Raw genomic sequence first — 25,260 nt, 5'->3', positions numbered from 1 at the left:
GCTTTAGCAGTGGACCCCAGGATGCCACCAAAGAACACGGGTTCACCTGGGACCCCTCTGATGGAACTGGGGTTCCTGAAGTGTGGACAAGGGTTTCCCATATAGGAGTGGGGGGTCCCAAGGTCAGGACCCTGGTGAGAGCATTATGGATCTCCAACGTATTAACTGGTTTATTTCAATATCAAGCATCTCTCTCTATACCTACATTGTCTAATATGAGCCACCAGTAGCCAAAGAAAGCTATTGGGCACTGAATTGGGTCTGAATAATATATTTAAAAATACTCTTGTGTTGAAATTATAGCTTTTTGGATTTATTAAGTAGAGTGACCAACTTAATCTGGTTTGCCAGAGACATTCCTGGTTTTATTACTGAAATGAAACGTCTGTATCCCAGGAAACTCCTAAGTCCTGGGCAAACCGGGACAGTTGGTCACCTTAATATTGGTTAAAATATCTTATTCTAATTAATTTCACCTGTTTCTTTTTGATTTTAAGTGACATGTAATAACTGTTAAGTGTTACTAGAAAATTAAAAATTATAATGTGGCTCTCGTTATATTTACATTGGCCAGTCCAGGCTCTATTAGTCTTAAACCCCTGACTATACTCTGTAAGGGGACAGAGATGACAGTTGGCCTCCTTCAGAAACTGACCACAGAAAATAGCAACTAAACTTTAGCATAAAACCAGCTCTGTGACCACACAAGCTGTGAGAGCGAGGGGACTGCAGCATGGCCATGACTTTCCCAGGTTGGAGGGGAGAGATGAGGGCATTCTTGGCGGAGGGAACTGCCTGAGCAAAGGCACAGAGGTGGGATCAGGGGAACATTTGCACACTTGCTTGATGAGAAGACCCTCTTCCGATCCGACTCAGACGGGCTGATTCAGCAACTCATACAACTTCGAGAAGCAGGCTCACGGTGCTTCAACCTCGGCCCAGTGTTTATCTCCCAGTTCAGCCTGTCTCTTCCTTGTGGATGTCTGCGCATCTGCTGCTGCCTTGTCAGGTCCATGCTGACGTGGGGGGCTTGCTGCTCTGCTTATGTTTTCTTCGTCAGTTTATTCTGACCAGGATCTCTTGGGGCTTGTGGTGGATCAGTGTCAACATCTGTGGGGAAGAGACAGGGAGGGCAGCCATGGCTTCGTACAGAGACAGACTGGAGTCTGGGAAAATACAGTTAATTCCAGATGTTTCAGGGACTGGTTGTGAAGTTTGTTAATTTTGCCTGGTTTCTAGCTACATTTATTGAGCGCCTGTTGTGTGCCAGGCACTACACTAAGAGTTTTGCTTGTGTTATCTAATAACCCCAGGAGTGGAGTAGGTGCGTTATCTCTATCACTTGGATGAGAAAACATGCTTGCAGAGGTTACTTGTTCAAGGTCACAAAGACAGAACAGCCAGACTTCACACCCGAAGCCTGTGCTTTTCACTTCTCTACACCCTCCCACTCTGGGCAGTTCTACGAAAAGATCAGAGAAGCCTAGGACAAAATTTAGGGTATTTGTTAAATAAAGGTGCCGTCAGGCAAAACTGTGGAATGTGTTGGCTAAAATGCTCCTGCAGAAATGCCTACCTTGAGTTGTTCGCCCTCATCTGTCATCAAATATCGATAAAGAGCCATCTGAAGACCTTGTCTGCTTCCTCTCCTCATCTCAGAACGCACTGACCCCCATCCTCCACCGCGGCTGCTGAATCCCCTTCATCCCCACCATAAATCGCTCCCTCGAGAACGCGAAGGCTTCTCCCGACTGGATGGAGGGAATCACGGGACTCAGCCTAAGACAGGGATGTCTCAGCTCCCAGTGAAGTGGACTGGATATTTACATGCAGAATTTCTTTAGTTATTTGTGTCAAGATCTGGTGAAAACAGAAATATTTTATAAGAAAGGGGAACCTGAGCCCATTCGCAGCTGCTGATTGTGCTGAGTTGATCATTTAAGCTCCAGTCACACCTAGCAGGGAGGAGCTCCCCTTGGAGTGAGACACTGGCAGATAAATTTTGATGGATGACTTTGGGTGGAGGAAAGCTTGAGGAACCAGGAGCCTCGGGCATGGGGGAGGCAAAGGTCACCAACACTGCCTCTAGTGAATGTGCTGCTCAGACTGTGTGGACTAAGACAGGGCCCAGGCTGGGAACAGCATGGGGGCCCTTAGGCACAGTGTAGACTTCGGAGTTAGACCCAGGTTCAAGCCCGGCTTTGTCTAGTCCTTACCAGCCAACCTCCAGCAAATCTCTTCACTTAGTCACTAAGGAGGGGAATGATCCTTCAAATAGTTATTGCAGGGCCAGGTAAGACACTCTCTCCCCCAGGCTGTTTTCAGCATTTCTAGTGAGTGAGACAATCTGTCTGAACAAAGCATTTCATCATTGTATGCAAATGACCTGTTACAGAAAGTTAAAACCACAAATCTACTGGCTTCTCTTGGGCTAGAAGCCCTTGACCTCCATCCTGCCCAGCCCTTCTTCCCCCAGGAAGCCTGCCTGCCCTGACCCCCTTCCCCCAACCCTTGGCTAGGTGTCACTTCTTGGGCCCAGGGCACCCTGTGCTTTTCTTACAGATTGGATTCCAGTTCTGTTTGTGCTGTGTGCCCTGGGCAAGTCACTTAACCTCTCAGTTAATTCTTGTCAAACCAGGCCAATAGAAAAGGAACCACTTAGCACAGCTCTTGGCACAGGGACAGAGCAGGTACTCAGGAGATGCTAGCTGCTACTCTTATAATTATTCAGCTGTTGACAGCAGAGGTCTGGCCAGGGTCTCCGCTGTTTCCCAGCAGCTAGTGCAGGACCTGGATGAGTATAGAACAGGGGCTCCATGCATGGTGTTGGTAGGCAGAATAATGGTCCACAAAGATGCTCACCTCCTCATTCCCAGAACCTGTGAACAATACCTTACAGGGCAAAGGGGAAGTAAGGTTACAGATGGGATCAAGATCGCTAACCAGCTGATTTAAAAATATCCCGGATTAACCAACTGGGTGCAACAAGGGTCCTTAAAAGAGTTAGAGGAAGATATGACTGGAGAACCAGAGAGATGACAGCGTGAGAAAGACTGCCTGCCCTTGCTGGCTTTGAAGATGGAGGAAGAGGCCACAGCCAAGGAATGCAGGAAGCTTCTAGAAGTTGGAAAAGGCAAGGACACACATTCTCCCCTGGAGCCTCTGGAAAGGACTGCATCCTGCCAACACCCGATTTTACTTGGGGAGACTCGTGGGGGGGCATCTAAGCTCCAGAACAGCAAGATAATAAATTTGTGGTTTTCTTCAGGACAAAGTTTTGGTAATTTGTAGCAGCAGCATTAGGAAACTAATACACAGCCAGTTATTGTTCATTTCTAGTATTACTACGGAGCTGTCTGTCATCGTTGATTTGTATTTTTCTCTCCCATTAGTCTATGAACTCCTCAAGGCTAAGGAATAAATTTGTCTTATTTACCACTGGTTCACAGTCACTAAGAGGGCCTGGTACACAGTTGGCACTCAATAAACGCTATGAATAATATTATCATTCATATGAGTTTAATTAACACGAATAGTAAAACGTCCGTTTCCTTCACAGTCTCTTCCAGTGCCTAACAGACCCTATAGTAGATGAAGTGCCTCTCCCCGCTCACCCCTCCCCCATGGCCCACGCCGCCGTCCCCGCCCATTCTGTCCAGCTCCCGACCTCTGCAGTCCCCTCACTCTGGGACCGGGTGACCTTCCCGTCAGATAGCCCGACGTCTCTCGCCCAGCTCCCTTTCTCCAGGCCGTGAGCACACAGCGCGGGGTCCCGGGACGCCTTGGAGGACGCGGGGCGCAGTGCCCGCCTCGGGCGGCAGGGGGCGAGCGTGGCTCGGGAACACCCGCCCGAGGGTTGGGACGGGGCGGGGCATCGGGGCGGATCGGCTCAGTGCGCAGGCGCGGGGCCAGACGCCTCGCGCGGCCAGGGGCAGGCGGCCGCAGAGCAGCACCGGCCGCGACTCCGGTAGCAGCGAGTTCGAGCCCCGCGCCCCCTCCGCTTCGGCTCTCGCTCCCCCGGCCCTTGGGTCTCCTGACGCCAGTCCCCGGCAGCTTGCTGCGCATTGCTCTCTCCCCGCCGCCAGGATGCCGGTAACCGAGAAGGACCTGGCGGAGGACGCGCCATGGAAGAAGATCCAGCAGAACACGTTCACGCGCTGGTGCAATGAGCACCTCAAGTGCGTGAACAAACGCATTGGGAACCTGCAGACCGACCTGAGCGATGGGCTGCGGCTCATCGCGCTGCTCGAGGTGCTCAGCCAGAAGCGCATGTACCGCAAGTACCACCAGCGGCCCACCTTCCGCCAGATGCAGCTGGAGAACGTGTCCGTGGCGCTCGAGTTCTTGGATCGTGAGAACATCAAGCTCGTGTCCATCGGTGAGTGCCCTGGCGGGGCCAGGCGTCGGCGGGGTACCATCACGTCCTCGCGCGTGCGCCCCCGCGGAAGACTGGGGCTCCCTGCCGCGCGCCCCCACCACGCCCAGCAGCCGCGGGCTGGGTGTGGATTCCGAGGCCAGGGGCGTCGTCCCCGAGGGAGTAGGGACATGGGAGAACCTAGGCCCCCTCCCTGGTGCCGTCCCCTGGGCTGGGACCTCGTGTAATAGCTCCATGCCGTGCGCCCCGGCGGTGCGTTTCTGGGGGGCTGTGGGTTGAGAGCTTGGGTTGGGACTACACGGGGACAGTTAGGGTTGTGGCATATCCGTGTACCTCGGGTGCCGCTGCGGGAGCTGAGGGGCTGGAAACTTGTGGTCCGCCGTTCCCGGGGGTGGGGCCCTAGTCAGGTTCTCCCTGGAGCGCTCGCGCAGCTGCGCCCAGGCTGGTGCGCTCGCTCGGCGGCCGCTGAACGGGCGTTGGCTCGGAGGCCAGGCGGGGAGACCTGGGGAGGGCCCGCTCTCTGAGCCTGGGGCCTCCCCGCCCAGGTGGAGACGGACCGTGCACCCTCCCGCGTCGTCTCCGGAATGGGTGTGGGCCCCGAGGTGGGAAGGGGAGCCGCAGGGGTGTGTCCTTCTCGCTCCCTTTGCTCCCCGCTGAGTTCTGGCCGGCGCCGCGGGGCGAGCCGCCCTCGCCGCTGAAGTTGTGACTTAGAGATGATGGTGGGAATGGTAATTGCTGCCTTTAGGGAGCCCAAACTGGAGCGCGCTGTGTGCCACAGCCTTCGGAGTTTTCTCAGTCTTTACGCATCCCGCCAGTTGGGGTGTCGTTAGGCCCATTTTACAGACATGGGGGTCCAGAGGATTAATTGACCTACCTCAGGTCATAGACGAAGCGAGGGTCCAGCTGAGAATCGAAGGAAATGGGTGACAATTAAAGGAGACTTTGCCTTCCTTTCCCAGCCCTGGCCACACCAGGGCCTTCCTGAGAGGAGGGAGGGAGTTGGTGTTGGGTCCTCTCTCCTTGAGCTGGGGAAGGAGAATGAGGATGAGGTCCCTCCTGTGACCCGGGCTAGTGGAGGGCACCCAGAAGGGTCACAAGGCTGCTGCTGAGAGTGTCGACTGTCGTGGTAGGAGCAAGGGGTGTGTTGTGTGCTTGTGTGAGTGTGTATGTATGCAGAGAATGTGTGTACACACTGCACCTGTGTAGAGAGCATGCATGTGTGAAGAGAGTGTGTGGAGGAGCTGGCCCAGGCCTGGGTCTAGGGTTTCCTCCTGAGGAAACCGGGCCTTATTGTGACCCCTGAGACAGGAAGAAAGGGTGGTGGGTGTGGCTGCTGGGATTTTCTCTAGCCTAAAAGGGGTTCCCTCTGGGCTGAATCTCTTCCGTCCTCTCCCTCGCCTTCCCTCCACCTGTCCTGGCACAGAGGGCTGCTTCCTGGGCCCAGGCAGCTGCACTGCCCAGTCAGCCTCCCCATCAAGGGTGGCTTCTCTGCAGAGGGAAGCTGTGTGGCATGCTGTCGTCTTCTTTTGGGGGCCTATCTCCTGTAGCTGGAGGAGGAGAACCTTAGAATTCTCCTGAAATTCTTTCCTTTTCAGAAACCAGCTTCCCCTCTGAGGAATCTCAAGGCCTGGTTGGGCTCAACTTGGATCCCTTCTCCTTTGTTTTAAAAATGTGTATTTATTTAATTAACTGAACAAAGAAACTTAAAGTAAACCAGGAGTATCCAAACATGACATGAAATCTCTTTAAAAAACAAAACAAACAAACAAAAAACCCAAACCACAGCCCCAGAAAATCTTGGACTGCCTGATTTACTGTTTACAGAGGCTGCAGCTGTGTCCAGCATGGCTTCCCATCTGTGCCCCGAACTTGGAGGTCTCATTCTAGACTTTATCTGGTCCCTAACATTTTTCTGCTAGACCCTCTGATTTTCATGCCTGAACCCACCCAGGCCATGGTGACTTCCATTGTCCTGACGTTCCAGGGTTAGCCTCCCCTTCCCCACTTGTGGGCCTGTGGGCTGTTGGCAGCTTCTTGCTGTGGACCTCTTTCCACCACAAGTTACATTGTTTTATTTTATTTTCTCCTTTTAAATTATTTCCTGGATCGTATTCCGCAAAGTGGCATTCCTGGGTCAAAGGGTCTGACCACATTTATGACTCCTGTCATTGGCTGCCTAGTTGCACTCCAGAAAAATCTCACAGCAAACAGGTTTTCCAGTCTCTGGAGACTGATGGGCAACTTGCCAAGTGCCCAGACTCCCGTGGGGGTAATGCCTGAGGCCTCTTCCCTCTGCTCCTGGGGCTGTCCTGGGTGAGGGCCCTTCAGTCACATCCAGCTTGGACTTCAGTTCAAGTATTCCCTGCTTATGCTGTGTTTGAGTTGTGCTGACAACGACACTAGCTCCAATTTGGGGGCACCCACTAGGTGTTAAGTGTGTTCCATTGGTCACTCCATTGATCAACCACCTTGAATACCTGAGTTTCAGTTTCCTTGTGTATATAATGATCTACTTCAGCAAGTCACTGGGAGGCTTATGGGCTTGCTCCATTCCTGGCCAAATGCTTAGAAAATGGTTGCTATTATTACTGTGGTTGTTGTTAGTTTTATTATCTCTATTTAAAGATGGGGAAAGAGGAGTGAAGTCACTTGCAGAGGACATTGAGCTAGTAAATGATGACTGGAACCCAGGCCTGCTCAGTTGTTGAAATTGAGCCTTAACTGACCTGCCTTCCAGTGTCAGAAATGAGTAAAATACAGGTTCCCTCCCACACCCAGAAAGCCCCGTTACGCTAAGTTTTGCAAGTCTGGAATGTTGGGGTGACTGCTGGACACTCACACTTTGAGCCTCTGGCCTTGAACAAAGCAGGGATCTCAAGGCCGCAGGTGAGTGACGGGATTAATCCTCTGAACTGTGAGGAGGCTCCCGGGAGGCGAGTGTCATGAGGGAGGGGAGTGGAATCAGTTTTGTGTCAAGGTGAATTTGTTGGGGGAATGGCTGCCCTATCTCCACTGTGTTTGTTTGTTTTGGAGATTTCCTGCTACCCAGTGGATGGCATTTTACTCCATAATCCGGGAAGATATCTTTGAACGAATGCAGGGTTTTGTATACATTGGGTAACTCCCAAGAATATGTGTTATGGGAATCATTAGCGTTGTGTACAGGCGCCCTGCTCTGAAACATGAGATGGTCAAAAGCTGCCAGAAGACTGTGGCTTTTCTGCCTGGAATTCACTAAAAGACTGCCCTGGCTGTTTATTCACATTTGTGATTCGTTGTAAAGTGGGCACATCCTAGGCTCCATCCAAAAGTTGAAGATTTCCTTCAGTTTCTTGTTATATCTTAGGCAGTTCATAGTGAGGCTCAGCATATTTAATTTGAGTTGTCTGCCAGGAGCTGGCAGTTTTATTTACTTGTTTTTCCAAAAACCTTTCTGACACTGGGCAGCCCGGCCAACTTGGAGAAAAAGGGGTCTCTCAGCTCAAGAATGACAATCAAGGCTGCCTGGAAGTTTGGATGGTGTGTTTTGGTTTGATCCTTCACAAAAAGACATTCTTTCCTTTTCAGAGGATGCGGTCTGACCCTAATGTTTACTTAAGGTGCCTCTGCCAGGCCAGCGCCCCGGAGCAGGCGGAGTGCATGTTCCCGAGACCTTGGGTCACTGAGCAAAGTTTCTAGGGTGGTAGGTCACTGTGCCACTCAGCCCCTTTTCCTTTCTTTTGTCCCTCTCCTATCAAAATAAGGTACAAATAATCCTAAATTTTGCTCTTTCCTGAAGTACCTAGCAAATGCTAGTGTCTTTTAGGCAATGTGCAGTAGTTCAGACCTAGAGAATGCTTAAACAGTAACAAAGTAGCATACTTTTCAAAATTAACAAGTTCTGGGCTGCTTGCAACAAAGTAACATTTTAGCACAGTGGCTCTTGTAGTGAAGAGCAAGGATTCTTGGTTCAAATCCCACTTGCCACTAAGTAGCTTCTAAGAAACTTCTGTGCCTTGATTTCCTTATCACTAAAATGGGGATAATAATTACCTCCTTACAAGGTTATAAAAGTTAAACAAGTTAATATTTTTTAAAGTGCTTGGAACGGTTTGTGGCACATAGTAAGTGCTGTGTGAGTGTTTGTTAAATAAATAAAGTACAATCCAGTAATATTCTCAACAGTCATGCTGGAGGGTTTGCACACTGAGAGGACATTTAGAATTGGCGCTGCACTGGGGAGACCGGCTTGGTTGCTTGATGTTGATTCTGTTCACTCTAATAGGGTTAGGGACTGCCTAGAGGGTGTCCTCTCCTTATGTTATGGCTGCCTCTGGGGCCCATTTACACCAACTTTGTTTCCAAGAGCTGGACGGGAGCTAGGGGTGGCTGGTCATTCCAACCTCCCACCCGGTTCAGGAATCTTTGGGCCAAATCACTTCCAGATGCCAGTTGGGCCTCTGTGGAACTCCTCCAGCAACAGCAGAGCCAGCGTGCCAGTCAGCAGCCGCCTTCGTTCTTGGAGAGTCTGTGCTGAAGGGGGGCTTTGATTTGGAGCCAAATTATGGCCCCCACCCCCACCCCCAGGGTCCTGGTTCTGCGCTTCGAGGTGGGTGTCATGGGTGAGTTGAGAATGGCTGCTTTGCTCCTTGGGCAGCAGATGCTCAGGCTCGAAGCCTTTGGGCCCTGCCTGCAGCGGCTCCGTGGCCAGGGGTACCACATCACTCTGCTTTCCTTATAAATGGCCTCCGGGTCGGCACATACTAGGCTACTCTAGATACAGCCAAATGGTTCAGGGCGTGGGCCTGAAGCTAGACTGCCAGGATTCTAATCCCCACTCTGCCTCCTAACAGCTGTGCAACTCTGGTCCACTGCCTTAACCTTTCTGAGTCTCAGTTTCCCCATCTATAAAAGGGAGGAGACTAATAGTTCCTATCTTAGAATTGCCAATAGCATTGCATTTGATTAAGTTGTTAGATTAGCAGAATGCTGGGCATTATCATTATTAATATTATTGTGCTTTTGAACCCAGGTCCAGGGCTTTGTCTTGTCTTCCATCTATGCTCTGGCCAGTCCTACTTCTGTCATCTGGTGTGTTAACTCTTCCCTTCCCTTTGGAACCTTGGGACCTCTGATGAAGATGCCTCCCAAGGTCCTTTCTTTCTTCCTGTCCTCATTCAACAACTGTATGAAAGACCAACTCTGATCCAGGCCCCATGCTAGGGCCGCAGGAATAATGAGGGTCATGTCCCCGGCTTACCTCACACGCTGCTCAGCTTGGAGGAGAGACAAGTAACCAGGGAGTGTCCTTCTCACACCTTCAGGCACACAGAAATGACCTGGGGATTTTGCTAAAAATGTAGGTCTGATTCAGCAGGTCAGGGTGAAGCCTGAGATTCTGCGCTTCCACCCAGCTCCCAGCTGCTGCTGTCTGCAGACCACGCTGTGAATAGTGAGGACTGAGATGACAAGCCCTCTGAGGAGGAGGAAGAACACTTTCCCTCAGGCTGGGGTGGGGAGTCTGGAGGGCTCCCTGGAGGAAGGGGCCATTAAGCTGAGACCTACAGCCTGACTAGAATTAGGCAGGTGAACGGACAGTTAGCCAAGTGAGCACGGGAGTAGAAGAGCGTGTCAGGTGGAAGTCAAAGGGGTGGTGGAGAGGTAGACAGGGTTGGTGCACACAAGGCCTTCTGAGGCTGGAGGCTGCCAACCGACCATCTTCCTTGAGTGAGCTTGGTGGGGGGGGGGGGGGGGCGGGTAGGTGAACCCAGCTGAAATGGATCATCTAATCTGGGGATCTCTCAACTGTTGCTCCAGTCATTCCTATCAGTAAAAATTTTTGAAAGTGCACCTTCCTCGTATATGTGTATTTATAAGCCATATACATATACCTCTGTTAGTCTGCGTATTAAACGTTAGTAAAACTTTGTTTCTTTTTAGATGACGAATCCGAATATAAGATCTGGCCTGCCTTGTGCTCTCATGTATTATCTGGTGTGCCTTTGGGGTGTGCCTGCCCTATTTGTAGGCTCCTGAGGATGTGTGTTTCTGCATTTCGTTTTTCTTTTTTTCTGTATTCTTCTTCTTCTACATTTAGTTTTCATCTTTAGTTAGCCTCAGGGAAGGAGGTGGATCTGTGATTATAATCCCTTCCCTCAACAAGTTGAACCAAATGAGTAAATCCGATGGAATGAGCCATTTCAATCTAAACACGTGCTGTTTCCTGCTCTTGCAATGGTTAAAATTGCCCTTCATGACATTCTACTAGAAGCCATCTTGCGTTTACTGTTGTAAATCTAGTTGTTCGTTAAACTGCTTGATAATCCCCAGATTGGCTCAGGTTATCGTATAATGAACAATGATACTTTCTTCTGGGGCTTGGAGACTGGTCTTGTATGTTAAGGTGCCTCGCTCACTTTTCTTGGGAAATTGAGTCCATGTTCTAGAGAGAGAGCTTCTTGGGAAAGATGATTAGAAAACCAAATGGTTCTGTTTATGACTGGAGTAACAGAACAGTAGGTGCGGGGAGGTATACGTGGTGTAAAGGATGGAACTACTGGGTATTTTAATCATACCCACTTAGTGTCATGAAAATTACTGGATTTTCCTGCAAGAAAAATGCTGAGCTATAGATGAAGTTGCTGCCTTTCTTCTAAGAGCCTTTTGGCCGTTGCCTTAAAGGTGTTTGGTAAGTTGTAGATAGTTGTCCTAACTCCTGCAAACTATTAAGTTATAAAAACAATTTGGGATTTTACTTACACCCGTTGTCTGGTCACAAAATTTACCAAAGAACATTTGCCTTCCCTGCTCTCCTTTCCAGCAGTCCCTGTGCAGTAGAAGGTCCCTGGTCAAGAGTTTCTTGTACCGTAAGCAGAGAAGCAGTTTGGTTTTTCACTTAGTTGAGGCTGGCTGTAAGGCTGGATTACTTTGACAGACCGTCTGACTTCCTCCCTTCGTCCATCGTCAAAAGCTGGCACAGGTAGACAGCCTGGCAAGGAGGACACTTGTCCTCCTCCTGCATGTTCCTTGGCTTTTCCTGGTCTCCGGAGTGCACACTGATGATGCCATTTGTGCACTGAGTGTCGAGGTTTGCATATGCATTCTCTAACATAATATCTAGCATTTTCGCATGTCGAGGTTTGCATATGCATTCTCTAACGTAATATCTAGCATTTTCACATGCCAACTGTCTAAGCATTGTCCTGAGTGCCTCACCTTTATTACTTCTAATTCTCATTATGAACCCTGCAGAGTGAGTGGACTTATATTTATTTCATTTTACAGATGAGAAAACTGAGGCTCAAATCTGCCTCACTTCACGTACCAGGCATGATGCTTGCCTACATCAAGCTGTGAAGTTTTTGTTAAAAATTATTTTATTGAGGTCATATTGGTTTATAATGTCAAGTTTTTTTTTTTTTAAAGTTGGGTCCCACACTTGTAAAATAGAGACATTGCAGTGAGAGACTTTCTACTGCTTTAGTTCTGTTTATTTTAATTTCGCTTGAAACTTTACTCATTTGCCCTTGATTAATGTGAAAGTGAAATTTCCTTCTACAAACCGGAACTTTTTTGGGCCCATCTGCCTTATGTTTTCCAGCACCGTAGAGCCTTAGTGGGGCCTTCCCTCCAGTTCTGGAGACACCCCTGTAGGTCTCTCCCTGCCTTCGTTTGGTTCCCAGGGGCAGTGATTTCGCTGCAGGTCTGGACAGTAGGGACCAGCTGAAGGTGGCTTCGGGGAGCCAGAGGTGAGGAGGAGGTGCCCCTGGAGCTCCTCCTGGCTGCAGTCCTGTGGGGCTTGCAGTACACACTTGGGGTGTGTGCGTGCGGGGGTTTGTTGAGATCCAGCTACACCAGCAGATCCTTGGTGACCGTCGCCATTGGCACAGCTGTGCTCTGTCAGAAGTGACCTCACCCCACATCCTTTCCTTCTGCCACCTTTAAACATTAAGCGGCAGGAGGGTGTGTTGGGTTGTGTTTGCCGGTGAGCAGAACCTTTCTTTCCTGCCTGGCACTCGGCCTTTATCAGTCGGGCGGCCTTGGCACAAGCGGCCGCCTGCTTCCAATCCAAGCCAGCGGCTCCCCGGCTCATCTTCAAGGAGCTTTGTGGGCAGGCCCCTTGCTGGGCACCACAGCATGGAGCTGTGTGCTTCCACAGCTGAACTTGTGTCCCTGAGGGCTGCTGCAGCAGCACTGCTGAGAGACAAAGCTGGTTTGGCTGGCCCACTCCTTGCTCGGCCTCCCCAGAAATCGCAGGGCTGGCTTGTTGAAAGGTCTGGGCGTTAACACAACACTCCTGTTCTCCCTGTCTGAAGGCCCTTTATGCTGGCATGAATTCCTTTTCTCATGGAGATCTGAAAGCTCTTTTGACTAAATGGGTCACCTTTCTGGGTATTTTCATAAGGCTGGTCAGCCTTTGCCATGCCAGACAACTTTTCTGGAATTTCCGTTCAGATATAAAGGCAACCAAAGAGGTTGGAGTTATTTGGAACACAGTGTGGAATTTTGGCTTTCGAGCTATAGGGAAATGGGTGGGGATTTGCGGCAGGGACTATGTAAATTTGCTGCGGCCCATAAATTCAGATTTTAAGATTAAAAAAGGCAGGCAGCAGTCAGCTTTCCTTCGACAAACAGGAATGGTGTTACTTTGGGCCTCGTGCTGCTTGTGACTGAGGGGCCTCCCGCGGAGGCTGGGGTGTGAAAGGAGTCTCCCCGCGTACAGTCTGTCTTCCATCTCCCCTGCTCCCCTCCAGAAAATAATCAAGTTCCTATCGTGCTGGTACTACAGGGCTTGTGTGAATCGCCTGGTTCCCTGTATCTCCCTGAAGTGGTTTATCAGATATTCCAGGGAAACAAGAATTATTTGGCATTCTGCAGCCTGTTGGAAGCCCGGGGCGGGGGTGGGGGGCTGGTGCTTCCTGCTCAAGAACAAAGCGATCGTTCCCTTGGTGGGGTAGACTACGCCAGAGCTGGGGGACCACACGCTGCTCCACAGGGGACCTCAGGTGCTGAGACCTTTGGGCTCAGACCCTAAAAGGCCTTTGTGAGCTGGTGGTTCTGTTAATTGAGCAGAGTTCTGGGTTCTGTTTATAAGATTCCTTGTCAGAATAGGCAGAGGCTGGAAGACCAAGGATGTGCTGCTGGTGGAACAGGGGGCCGCTCAGTGGAGCTTCTAGCCCTCCAGGAGCAGAAGCCAGAAAGTATTCTAAGAGGAGGAGCCTTGGTGGATCTTGGCTTGCAAGTACCTGGGCAGTGGCTTGTTGCATTCCTCATCTCCACTAAAGGAGGCAGGCTGGCACCTGGGGAATGCCTTTCCTGTCTGGGAGTCCTTTACAGGAAATGATCTAGGTGTCACCTTACCCTTCCTGCTGGCCCTGTGTCTCTTACCATAATTGCCTCTCCTGTCTCTTTTTCTTGGCACTCTTGTTCGGCATCTATGGGGAGTCGAACCTGAGGTTGGAGGGCGTGAGGCCTTGAAGTCCTGGACGTCCACAGTGCCCCCTGCCCCCGGCCCATGCCATTCCATTTCATAGCTTACTGAGCTGTACTGGTCTCCTGACTTGCCAGTCTTGCTCTCCCACTGGATTGTAACTGCTCCAGGGGCAGGCTCTGAATCTCTTGTTTACCTCTCTGGCTCTGAGCTTGGCACTTTGCAGGAATATAATGAATAATTTATTGAATAAACAGCCTCTAGTATAGATGGATTGAATAATAAGTCTGGTACATTGACATTTTTGCAATAAATTTGCTTTCAGAAAATGCAAAATAGTGCTTCTTTGCAGTCTGCAGTGAAATGAGAAATGTATGTATTGGACAACTGGGTCTGGGGTCTCAGTGGAACACCTTGTTTTTGGGGAAAGTGAGGCTGAACTGAAAGAACTCAGCACTTAGTCATTCTCTAAACATTGATAATTTGCTCCAACTGTTAGAGAACAAGGCCTTTTCCAAGTTGCCATTTGACGCTTCTATAGGAAGCCACTGAGAGTCACTATAATCATAGTAATAGTTTCATTAATAATAGTGAATATATATTGAGCACCTACCAGTACTAGGCATTGTGATAAATGCTTTTCAATAATAGCTAAATGAAACCTCATCACAACGCTGAGATGTAGCTATTGTTCTCATCCCCATCATCCAGACAGGGAAACTGAGGCCCACCCAGTTTAGGCAGTATATGACCACTGTGACTCCAACCCTTGCCTGAGACTTTAATCCCCAAAGGAAAGGCATCAGCTCAGCACGTCTTTGAAATTCACTTCTAATAAGTTTTTTTTTACATTAAAAAGTTGCATTTGTAGTTCTTTGTGAGAAAGAATTGCAAGAACATAGAGAAATACAAAGAAAAAGCACATCATGTGTGAAGAATCTTAAATGTTTTTCTGCTTTTAGGGAGTTTTACAGTTGCCTTTTGATCACAATGGGGAAGGAGACGCGTTTTCTCTGGAAAAAAGAGGCTGTGGACTGGAAGCATTTTGTGAAATCATTTTGGTCTTATGGATGATTGTGACAAGATTCATCCTAGAGTTATTGCCAAGCTGTGGCTAGCTTTAAAATTGGAAGCCTTAGTTGAGGCTCATTATGGTTTGCAAGTTGCCCTTGGTCTAGAAATACGTTTTGGTCAACCACGGAGTGGGGGTGTTCCAGCTACTTTGTCTCTTAAAAGTTTTTAGGACCAGCTTTTACTGGGACTGCCAAGGTCTCTTGATAATAGGTATTATCGGGACTGGCCTGGTGGTGCAGCAGGTAAGTTTGCACGTTCTGCTTTGGTGGCCTGGGGTTCGCTGGTTCGGATCCCAGGTGCGGACATGGTACCGCTGGGCACGCCATGCTGTGGTAGGCGTCCCACATATAAAGTAGAGGAAGATGGGTACGGATGTTAGCTCAGGGCCAGTCTTCCTCAGCAAAAAGAGGACTATTGGCAGCAGATGTTAGCTCAGGGCTAATCTTCCTCAAAAAAGAAAAAAATAATAATAGGTATTATCTTCAGTAACTATTGTGATCTTGTCTCATGGTTAGCCCAGCATAGAAATTCACTTACCTTTTAGTTGCTCAGCTCCATTAGCAGTTGAAATATGTCTCAAATATGCCCCTAACAGAATGTAGCTGGGCAGCTTGGTTGCCTGCCTGGGAACTTCTGGAAGTCTGAAAATTATATGCAGCCCTAAGATCTTCATGGTATTGGTTTTTTGGAGACATCATTTTCTCAACTGCCCTCAAAACACCAGGCCCTTGGAATCATCCTGACATGGCCTGTTTGAGGCAAAAGAAATGGGATGGAAACCACTTCCTGAGTGTGCTTGAGTATGGGTCAGGGCCGGCCTCATGGCCCAGTGGTTAAGTTTGCGCCCTTGCTTCAGCAGCCCAGGGTTTCGTTGGTTTGGATCCTGGGCGCCAACCTAGCACTGCTCTTCAAGCCATGCTGAGGCGGCATCCCACATAGCAGAACCAGAAGGACCTACAACTGGAATATACAATGATGCACGGGGGGACTTTGGGGAGAAGAAGAAAAGAGAAGGATTGGCAACTGATGTTAGCTCAGAGCCAATCTTAAAAAAAAAGAGTGTGGGTCAGTTAGACCCTGCTACTTATTGGCTGGAAGACTTGGGGCAAATTTCTTACTCTCTCCGAGGTTCAGTGTCTCAGGCTGTAGTACTCTGTTCTGGGTGTTGTTGAAGATTAAGTGATACAATTCTTGTAAAGCACTTGGCCCAGTCCTTGGCAGACAGTAAATGCCCCATGAATGGTGGTCATCGCATTCCTCCTCCCCTTCTTCCTCCTCCCCCTGCCCCTCCCCCTCCTTCTCCTCCTTCCTCCGAATTCCTGGAGGAAGAAGTTACCTGATTATTTTGCAAGGGGAGAGGTGGTGGGAATATACCCTGCAATTGGTCAGAGATACCTCATCCCTAATGGGCTGTTTTTAGAAGGGGTGACCTGGGTTTTTGAGTAGCTGTTGGGTAGGAACCATGGGCCAGATGCATTTCCTGGTCTTCCAGCCAAGCTTCCTTTAAGGATAGAAAACAGGTGCCAACTATTCTTGACATCTTCCCCTACTTTCCCTTTTGTCCTGTTTGACTAATGGCTCTATTTTTTTTTAACTAGCTCCTTTGCCCTTCCTTTCTTTCTTTAATCCTTCCTCTTTGTCTCTTAGAAGGTCCTTTGCTCCCATTTCTTTCTTTCCTGGTTTTGCTCTTGTGGAAGCAGCTGTAACGCCATCCAGGTGGTGTGCTTGCTCGTGGGTCTGAGTCTTAGCTCGAGAGCTGGCTGACCCAGCAAGCTGTTTCACCACTACAAGCCTGTGGTCCATGTGCAAAATGTGATAATAAAATGCTCTGCCTTACTGAGTTCTATGGTATAAAGGGAACGTATATCTAAAGCCCTTAGCTTTGCGCCTGGTCATAGAAAGTGCTCAGTAGACAGCTGCTGCTGTTGTGGTATTGGCATCAGCATTATCACTGTGATGCCCCACACCTCCCACTTACCCTTTCCAGGGCTTAATGGAGGAGGATGAAGAGGGAGCAGGCATGCTGGAGGTGAGGCTGTGCTGACTGCCTTGTGTACTTTCAATCTGGAACAAAGGGGAGTCTACTAGCTGCTGCCACCCACTCCTTGAGCCTGGCTTGGCCTTGCCTTGGTCCTGGGCACTGCTTTCTCTCCCTTCTAGTTCTGGCTGTTTGACATCTGGGATCATGGTGGGGCTGCCTGTACCATCTGCCAGAATTTTTGTTGCCCTGGGTGTGGTCTTAAACCCAGCACTGTCCAACCTCATGTCATGGAGCTGGTGACAATATTTTTAGAGTAGTGCTTGGAAACTAGACTGCTGGAGTCACACCTATACAAACAGCATCAAGGTTGCTGGGCTGGGGTGACTGGAGGAGGCTGGCAACAGTAAATTCTGTGGCTCCTGAGACCAGAAGGAATGGGGGAGGTTGGGAGGGGGCATCATTCTCAGTTCTTTTTCAGGAGTATGCTACTCTTAGCCCTGCCAGGCTGAAGGGATCTGTGTCTTTTTTAAAGATTTAAAAAATTTTCCTTCTCCCCAAAGTCCCCCAGTACATAGTTGTATATTTTAGTTGTTGGTCCTTCTAGTTGTGGCATGTGGGACGCCGCCTCAGCATGGCCTAACCAACGGGGCCATATCCGTGCCCGGGATTCGAACCAGTGAAACCTTGGGCCACTGAAGCGGAGTGTGCAAACTTAACCACTTGGCCACGGGGCCGGCTCCAGGATCTGTGTTCTGTGTGACCACCTGCTTCCCTGAGTTGTCCTTTGAATACAAGCTGCCTGCTGTTTCCTTGGTTGGGCCGGATTTCTAATACTGCAGCCTTTTAGGGAGTGTCATTTTTAGGTCATTTCTCAGGAGGGCAGGGAACACCCAACACCTTTCCCAAAGGTAGAATTTGTGGAGGTTTTACTTGAGTGAGTGAGTGACTAACACGGATCTTCACATTTTAACGAGGGGAAAAAATTAGTCAACCTGGGTACTGTTTCCATGTGACAGGGCAAAAATTTAAAAACTTGCACAGTGGCTTTTGTTTCACCAGCTATTAAAGTTGACCATCGCTTAGATGTTATCAGTAAGATCAGCAGGTGTTAACCCGCTCTTCTTCCGGAGACCGGTTTCTGGTCCTGGGAAAGGCCTGGAGCAAGCTGGATTTGGCAAGATTTTGGGTCCCAGGCAGATGGCAGGACGCAGACACTGGATCTCAGTCCTGGGCCTGCTTCTGCCATTGCGGGCCGTGGAGAGGCCCTACCTCTCTCTCTTGGCCTGTTTTCCCATCTGTAAAATGGGCGAACTGGACTAGGTCTGTGTTTCCCAAACTTCGGTCATTTGTAAAGGAACCACCTTTATTATTTTTACCATATCCCATGGCTGTCTCTATTTCATTTTTACTTAACTTTTTTTTTCCCACTGCAGTTGACTCACTTTTAAAACAAATGTATTTGAAAAGAAGACTTTTTGTCACTATCATAATGGAAAAGCAATGTCACTAGGTTAATCGAAGGTAACCATAAATAAACCCAAAACAGTGTGATTAAATTCCAGCTAGCGCTGTTGCCTGTTCTCAGCGGGAGGCCTACTCTTTTGGTTAAAAAGGAAAATTAACCAGAGAGAGGTGTTCAAAGTAACCTGGCACCACACTGAGTCTTTCTCCCTGACCTACTCAGAAGGATTGAGGAAGAATTGGAAAGAGAATAATGTTCTCTGTGTGATGTGAAGGGACTGCTAGTGTCGTCAATAGCTGAGGGTAGTGATGTATGGACACTTTGTTCAACAAATACTTGGGGAGCCTTTACCGCGGGCCAGGAGCTGTGCCAGGAGCTGTGCTAGTGGCCAGGAGGGTCAGGGGATTGGAACTTGGTCACTGACCTTGGGGTACTCACCCTCCAGTGGGAGTCATAGGAGTAGATTGAATGTCAGTGAAGAGCTGGGCAGGCCACAGAGACTTCCGTAAGAGAACCACAGAACTAAGTTCTGTCGTGTGTGTAGCGGTCTTTTATAAATAAAAGTTGTTTAGAAAATGATTTTGTATTTTGAGTTTTTTTGAAATGAACAATAAACCTATTTCAGTCCAGAATGATTCTAGAGAAATTTAACATATTAAAGTTGTGTCATTGTTGTTCTTATGGTGTTTCAATAAGGATCCATCTTGACCCTTTGTGTAATGGTAACCAACCTTATTTCCCTAAAGTCTGATTTGAGTTTTGAGCTCTCTTGGAGTCCATGTCGATTATAAATAGATAAAACAAGATGGCCTGGTAATACTCTTTGCAACACTAATTTTTTTTTTTTCTGGGATTAGCGTGTCCTTTAGTTTCTGCAAAGCAAGATGTACCCCAAGATTGGGCCTCTGAAGTGCCTCAGGCTGGTCTCCAGGAATGAATGGTATTCTTTGAGGTGGGCGCGGTATGAGGCTGAGTCTGATTTTTCTGTCCACCTGCTTCCCTTGGGTTTCTGGGAGGAGGGAAGTCATGATTAAGAGTGAGGACTCAGGAGGCAGGCAGCTCTGGGGTTGAATCTGGGATTTACTGTTAGGGTTGAGTGACACGATTTCTGCGGAGCCTTAGTGCTCAGTGTTCTCACCTGTAAACTGGGATAATCATAGTTTCTATCTGAAAGAGTGGGTGTGAAGATTTAATGAGCTAGATTTTGTAAAGGACTTGCCGCGTGGGAAGTATTCAGGAAGTGCTATCAGGTAATCCTGATTGGAACGGTCAAGTCTTTATTACCCTAGGCTGATAGTGAGGTGAAGGGGGATGTCAGATTTGGCGTTTGGTTAGATTGTGCTGATTGGCATCAGGACATTCAGAGGGTATGGGGTTTGAAATAAATGGTGCCATGATCCCTAAGACATTGTGCATGGTTTGAATCAGGATGAAATGGACAGCTGGAAGAGCCTTCAAGGGAGGAAGTGGGGCAACTAGAATCCTTTCAGCTGCAAGAATGGCACCCAAAATTGGCTCACATACAAGGGAGTTGATTGGCTTATATCAGCAAGCCCAGACGGAGAGAGGGTTATGGGTTTCTGGGATCCAGCAGCTCAGTGATGTCGTCATTGTTTGGGTCTCTGCTCTCTTGGTTTCATTAGTCTTAAGGCTGATTCCCCTGTGGTTTCCTATAGCAGAGAGTTCCTGTGAGGTTGAGAGACAATTCCTGGCAGTTCTTTATGAGCCAAGAACAGCTTTCCCAGAAGCTGACAACAAACCTCACCTTATGTCTCATTAGCTCCAATTGGATCACATGGCGATTTTTGAACCACTACCTGACATGGGGGATGGATTACCCTCAGACTATGAGGCCTTCCCCAGAGCTGGGGGTGGAGTCACTTCCCTGGAGGCCCATGGTCCTGCTGGGAAAGGTAGATCCAGACTCCTATCAAGACTCTTCCAGGAGGGGCAAAGGGGGCTGGATGCTGAGTGGGCTTGTTGTAGGAGGTGGTATTAGACAGGGGCTTGGATGTGTTTGGGGAGTGGGAGGAGTGTGACGGGGAAGGTTTCTTCCTCCATCTCTCTACCTCTGCCATTCCCTTTGTTCTATACCCAGGGGCCATGCCCACATTCTTTTCTTGCCTCTGAATCCCTGTGGCACTCCTGCCTCTTCCTCCATGCTGATTTATTGTAGGAATCCTGCTAATGTCACTTGCATATCATTTGTATGGCATTTATTGTTTTTTCCTAGTTAGGCATAATATATGTTTTTGCAGAGAAATGTGAAAATTGCATAAAATTAGTAAAAAAGGAAAAATTGCTTATAATTTCACTATCTGGAGGTAGCAAAGGAATTATTAACATTCCCTTTCGGTTTTGTCTACACATGTATATATAACACATTATAAATAGCTTAGGAGCCAGCCTGTATGTAGTTTCATATTCCATCATCTGATGATAATCTCTCTGTCATCGAATATCATTTAAAAACTTGATTTCTCATAGTACTCCATCATAAAGAGCATATCCTTTTAAAATAAATTATGTCATTAAAGTGGAATACAGAGCAATAAAAATGAATAAACTAGAACTCTGCTTAGTTTGGATTCTCCTGAGAGTGGGCTGGACACGAGGACATGCACCCAAGTGGAGGTGCCTTTTTTGGGGGAGGTGATCCCAGGAAGTGGGAAGGAGGGACGGTGAGAGACAGGGAAGGAGAAGAAACCAATGTTAGGGTGAATTATCGAGGTCGCTGCTGTGGGCAGCAGGGGCTCAGTTCCGCTGGGACTTCCTGAAAAGGGTACAGAATGCCTCTAGAATTGTCCACCTGGAGAAGGACAGGAAGCTCGAGATCCACCAGCTCCTGCTCCCTGATGATGGAGGCATTAATTCCTTCAAACTTCCAGGCTGGGCACCCTTGCATGCTGGCTCTGCTGGAGCAAAAAGGTGGGGGCGGGGGGCAGATGTGTGCTTGATTGCTAGGTGGTCCTGGAGAAGTGATCTGAGGTGGCACAGAACTGCCCACTGTAGCTGTGGCTGGAATCAGAAGTGGGCCAAGGAGTTGGACGTGGGCACTGGCAGCATCTCCAAGTGTATCACGTTGGATCAGTTTTACAAACAATGTTGAGCAGAAAAAGCAAATTGCAGAAAGATACATACTCTGTGGTACTGTTTCTATAAAGTTCTACATATGTAATAGAAATACAGATACGTTCATGGGAATGAGCATCACCAAACCTTGGTTAGTGGTTTCCTGGGGTCGGGGGAGAGGTGTGTGGTCGTGAAGGGGTGTGCAGAGGCTTTCAACTCTTTGTAACATTTTATTTTTCAGTTGCATGGCAGTTATATTATATTATTCTTTCTGCTCCTCTTTTTTGTATTAGTTCCTCTGAAATATGTCTCTTATAAAAAGTATGTCATTTTAATGCCAGTACAATGCCTTACTGAACTTGACCAAGGGAAGGGAAAAAAATACCCTACTTTTATTATTTTGTTTGTTTGTTTTAAAGACAAGCTTGAGCCCAGCTTGTAAGAAAGAAAACAGATCATCCTCAAGATGTTAGGATGATATTAAGACAAAAGACATTCACGTTTAGCAGGATTTCTCCCTCCCACTCCCCAAGTATGTGTTGAAACTCCTGAGCTAATAACCCTAGAATGTAAGGCCCCTCCCGTTGCTTGTGAACATGGCAGGCTTGGGTTTCTCAAAGGCAGAGAGAGCTTCAAATGTTTGCTCCAGGAGCTTCCAGTCAATGGCTTTTTGTCTGAGTGAAGGAGATAGTTCTCAAGGAAATATCTCAAGGGACTGCTGAAATATTTGCATTGTCCTTAAAAGTTCAGAGTAAGGGATGGTTCAACGGAGGAATGAGTGTTTTGAGAGCCTTGCATTCTAAGAACACCTTTGCTTTATGGGCAAAATCAAGCGCGCCCGTTTTGTGGTTTGGTTATCCCTCTCTAGGGGGCTGTGGTCTTGGTGTCCTAGGCACCTGAACGTACGAGCTCAGAAATGTTTAATTTTTAAAAAACTACTTTATTGAAGTATAACTGACATACAACAAATGATACATTTAAAAGTGTACAGTTTGAATGAGACACTCCACAAAATAAATTGCCTGTAATCTTCCAAAGTGTCAAGACAAAAAAAGTCAAATAAAGAAAAAGAACCTCTTCCAGTCTGAAGGAGTCTGAAGAGACAGGACAGGTAATAGCAACATGTAATTCTGACCTGTCTACTTTCACTATTAAGGACTTTATTGAAATAATTGGTGAAATTTGATTAGGGACTGAGGATTAGATGGTAGTAAGTATCAATGTGAATTTCCTGGATTTCGTGATTGTATTGTGGATATGTAAGAGAAAATCCTTGTTTTTAGGGAATAGACACTAAAGTAACCAGGGTGTTAGGGTTCTGGGTTAGAAGATAACTCTCAAATGTTTTGTGAAAATAAAAGCCAATTTTGCTGTACTTTGAATTTTTTGTAAATTTGAGATAGTTTCAAAATAAAAATTGTATACAAAAATGGAAAAATTAAAATTGAAAACTCAATGGATTGGTTTGAAACAGAGAAACAGTTGTGAGAGAAATGCTGTACCAGAATGACAGAACAATAAACATAAAAAAAAAAATAAAAATAAAAGTGTACAGTTTGAAAGCAACAAAAGCAAAAATAAACAAGTAGGACTGCATCAAACTAAAAAGCTTCTGCCCAGCAAAGGAAACCATCAACAAAGTGAAAAGGCAGCCTACTGAATTGGAGAAAATATTTGCAAAGCATATATCCAATAAGGGGTTGATATCCAAAATATATAAAGAATTCATACAACGCAATAGCAAAAAACCAAAAAATCCAATTTAAAAATGGGCAGAGGACCTGAATAGACATTTTTTCAAATGAGACATACAAATAGTCAACAAGTACATGAAAACCTGCTTGACCTCACTAATCACCAGGGAAATGCAAATCCAAACCACAATGAGATATCATCTCCCACCTGTTGGAATGGCTATTATAAGAAAAAAACAAGAAATAGCAAGTGTTGGAGAGGATGTGGAGAAAAGGGAACCTTTGTGCACTGTTGGTGGGAATATAAATTGGTATAGCCACTGTGGAAAAGAGTATGGAGTTTCCTCAAAAAAATTAAAAATAGAACTACTATATGATCCAGCAATTCCACTTTTCGATATTTATCTGAAGAAAACGAAAACATTAACTCAAAAAAGATATATGCACCACCATGTTCATTGCAGCATTATTTACAATAGCCAAGATATGGAAACAACCTAAGGGTCCAGTGACAGATGCATGGATAAAGAAAATGTGGTATATATATATATATATAACGGAATTTTCAGCTGTAAAAAAGAAGGAAATCTTGCCCTTTGTGACAACATGAATGGACCTTGAAGGCATCATGCTAAGTGAAATGTCAGACAAAGACAAATACTGTCTGATTTCACTTAATATGTGGAATCTTTTAAAAAAAAAAAACGCAAAAAAACCAAACTCATAGATACAGAGAACAGATTAGTGGTTGTCAGGGGCAGGAGGTGGGGGCGGGAGGTATGGGCAAAATGGGTGAAGAGGATCAAAAGGTACAAACTTGCAGTCATGGAGATGTAATGTACAGCATGGTGACTGCAGGTAGTAATACTGTACTGCATATTCGAAAGTTGCTAAGAGAGTAGATCTTAAAAGTTATCCTAGGAAAAAAAGCTTTGTCTCTATGTATGGTGACAGATGTTAATTAGACTTATTGTGGTGATCATTTTGCAATGTATACAAATATGAAAAAAAAAGAAGTGATTGCATCTACTGAACTGAGGGCGAAATCTCAAGCTCTAAACATCAGTCATGTGCTGTGTTTCCCCTGTTTTGCTGTGAAAGAAAAGTCTTGCTGAGTCTCTATCAGAATATCTTTTTAAAAAAGTGTGCAGCTTGATAAGTTTTGGTATATGCACACATGCATAAATAGAAACATTGGGAAACTATTACCATAACCAAGATAGTGGGCATGTCTCTCCAGCCCTGACGGTTTCGTTGTTCCTCTGTGCAATTCTTCCTCGTCCCTCCACAGTCCGCTCCCATCACCCAATGCTCATCTGCTTTCTATCACTATAGGTCAGTTCGCACTTTTTAGAATTTCACATAAATGGAATTGCACATTATGTACTCTTTTTTGTCGGTCTCCTTTCATCAGCATAATCTGAGACTCATCCTTATTGCATGTATCAACAGTTCCTTCGTTTTTATTGCTGAGCAGTATTTCATTGTGTGGATATACCATAATTTTTTTATATGTTCTTTTGTTGATGACATTTGGGTTGTTTCCAAATAAAGCTATTATGAACATTGTTGTACAAGTCTATGTATGGGCATAGATTTCCTGTTTTTCTGAGTGAATGGTTGGATCATATGATAGGTGTATGTTTAACTTTTTAAGAAACTGCCAAATTGTTTTCCAGTTTTTCCATTTTCCATTTCCACCAACAGTGTATGAGAGTTCCAGGTCTTACACATCTTAGCCACAGAAATGTTTTTTCTTTTCTTTCTTTCTTTCTTTCTTTTGAGGAAGATTAGCCCTGAGCTAACATCTGCCACCAATCCTCCTCTTTTTGCTGAGAAAGACTGGCCCTGAGCTAACATCCGTGCCCATCTTCCTCCACTTTATATGTGGGAAGCCTGCCACAGCATGGCTTGACAAGCAGTGCATAAATCCACACCCTGGATCCGAAGCAGCAAACCCCTGGCTGCTGAAGCAGAACGTGTGAACTTAACCGCTGTGTCACCAGGCCAGCCCGAAAAAGTGTTTTTTCTTAAAAGACAGTATTTTTTAAGCTGATTGGTAAAAGCAGCTGTGGCTTTAGTCACTTTTTATTTCTCTGTCCTCCACCCCAAAGGTTTTCATTCTCTCTGTAACAGATTCTATAACTAGTTTACTTATAGGAAAAAGTCCCTGCAATCCTAACCCCATGGCTA

General features: G+C 47.0%; 1 protein-coding gene and 1 long non-coding RNA gene across 5 annotated transcripts in view; one reads left to right on the top strand and one right to left on the bottom strand.

Moving 5' to 3' along the window:
* Positions 1-315: 315 nt before the first annotated feature.
* On the bottom strand, positions 316-3,776 carry LOC124241194 (uncharacterized). Its single transcript, XR_006889141.1, has 3 exons — positions 3,668-3,776; positions 1,577-1,860; positions 316-1,110 (listed from the first exon to the last, which is right to left on the bottom strand). It is a non-coding gene; the product is annotated as an uncharacterized LOC124241194 (long non-coding RNA).
* Positions 3,777-3,946: 170 nt separating this feature from the next.
* The window catches only part of FLNB (filamin B), a 133,165-nt gene continuing 111,851 nt past the window's right edge, over positions 3,947-25,260 (top strand). For all 4 annotated transcript variants that reach the window (XM_046664798.1, XM_046664789.1, XM_046664781.1 and 1 more), the window contains exon 1: positions 3,947-4,378. In XM_046664798.1, coding sequence (XP_046520754.1) covers positions 4,087-4,378 — 292 coding nt within the window. In that variant the 5' untranslated portion in view covers positions 3,947-4,086. The remainder of the gene's footprint in view (positions 4,379-25,260) is intronic.

This window comes from Equus quagga, chromosome 1 (genome assembly GCF_021613505.1).
Source record: "Equus quagga isolate Etosha38 chromosome 1, UCLA_HA_Equagga_1.0, whole genome shotgun sequence".
NCBI lineage: Eukaryota > Metazoa > Chordata > Mammalia > Perissodactyla > Equidae > Equus > Equus quagga.
The sequence above is the reverse complement of the archived record's forward strand: the minus strand, read 5'-3'. Positions and strand labels throughout refer to the sequence as shown.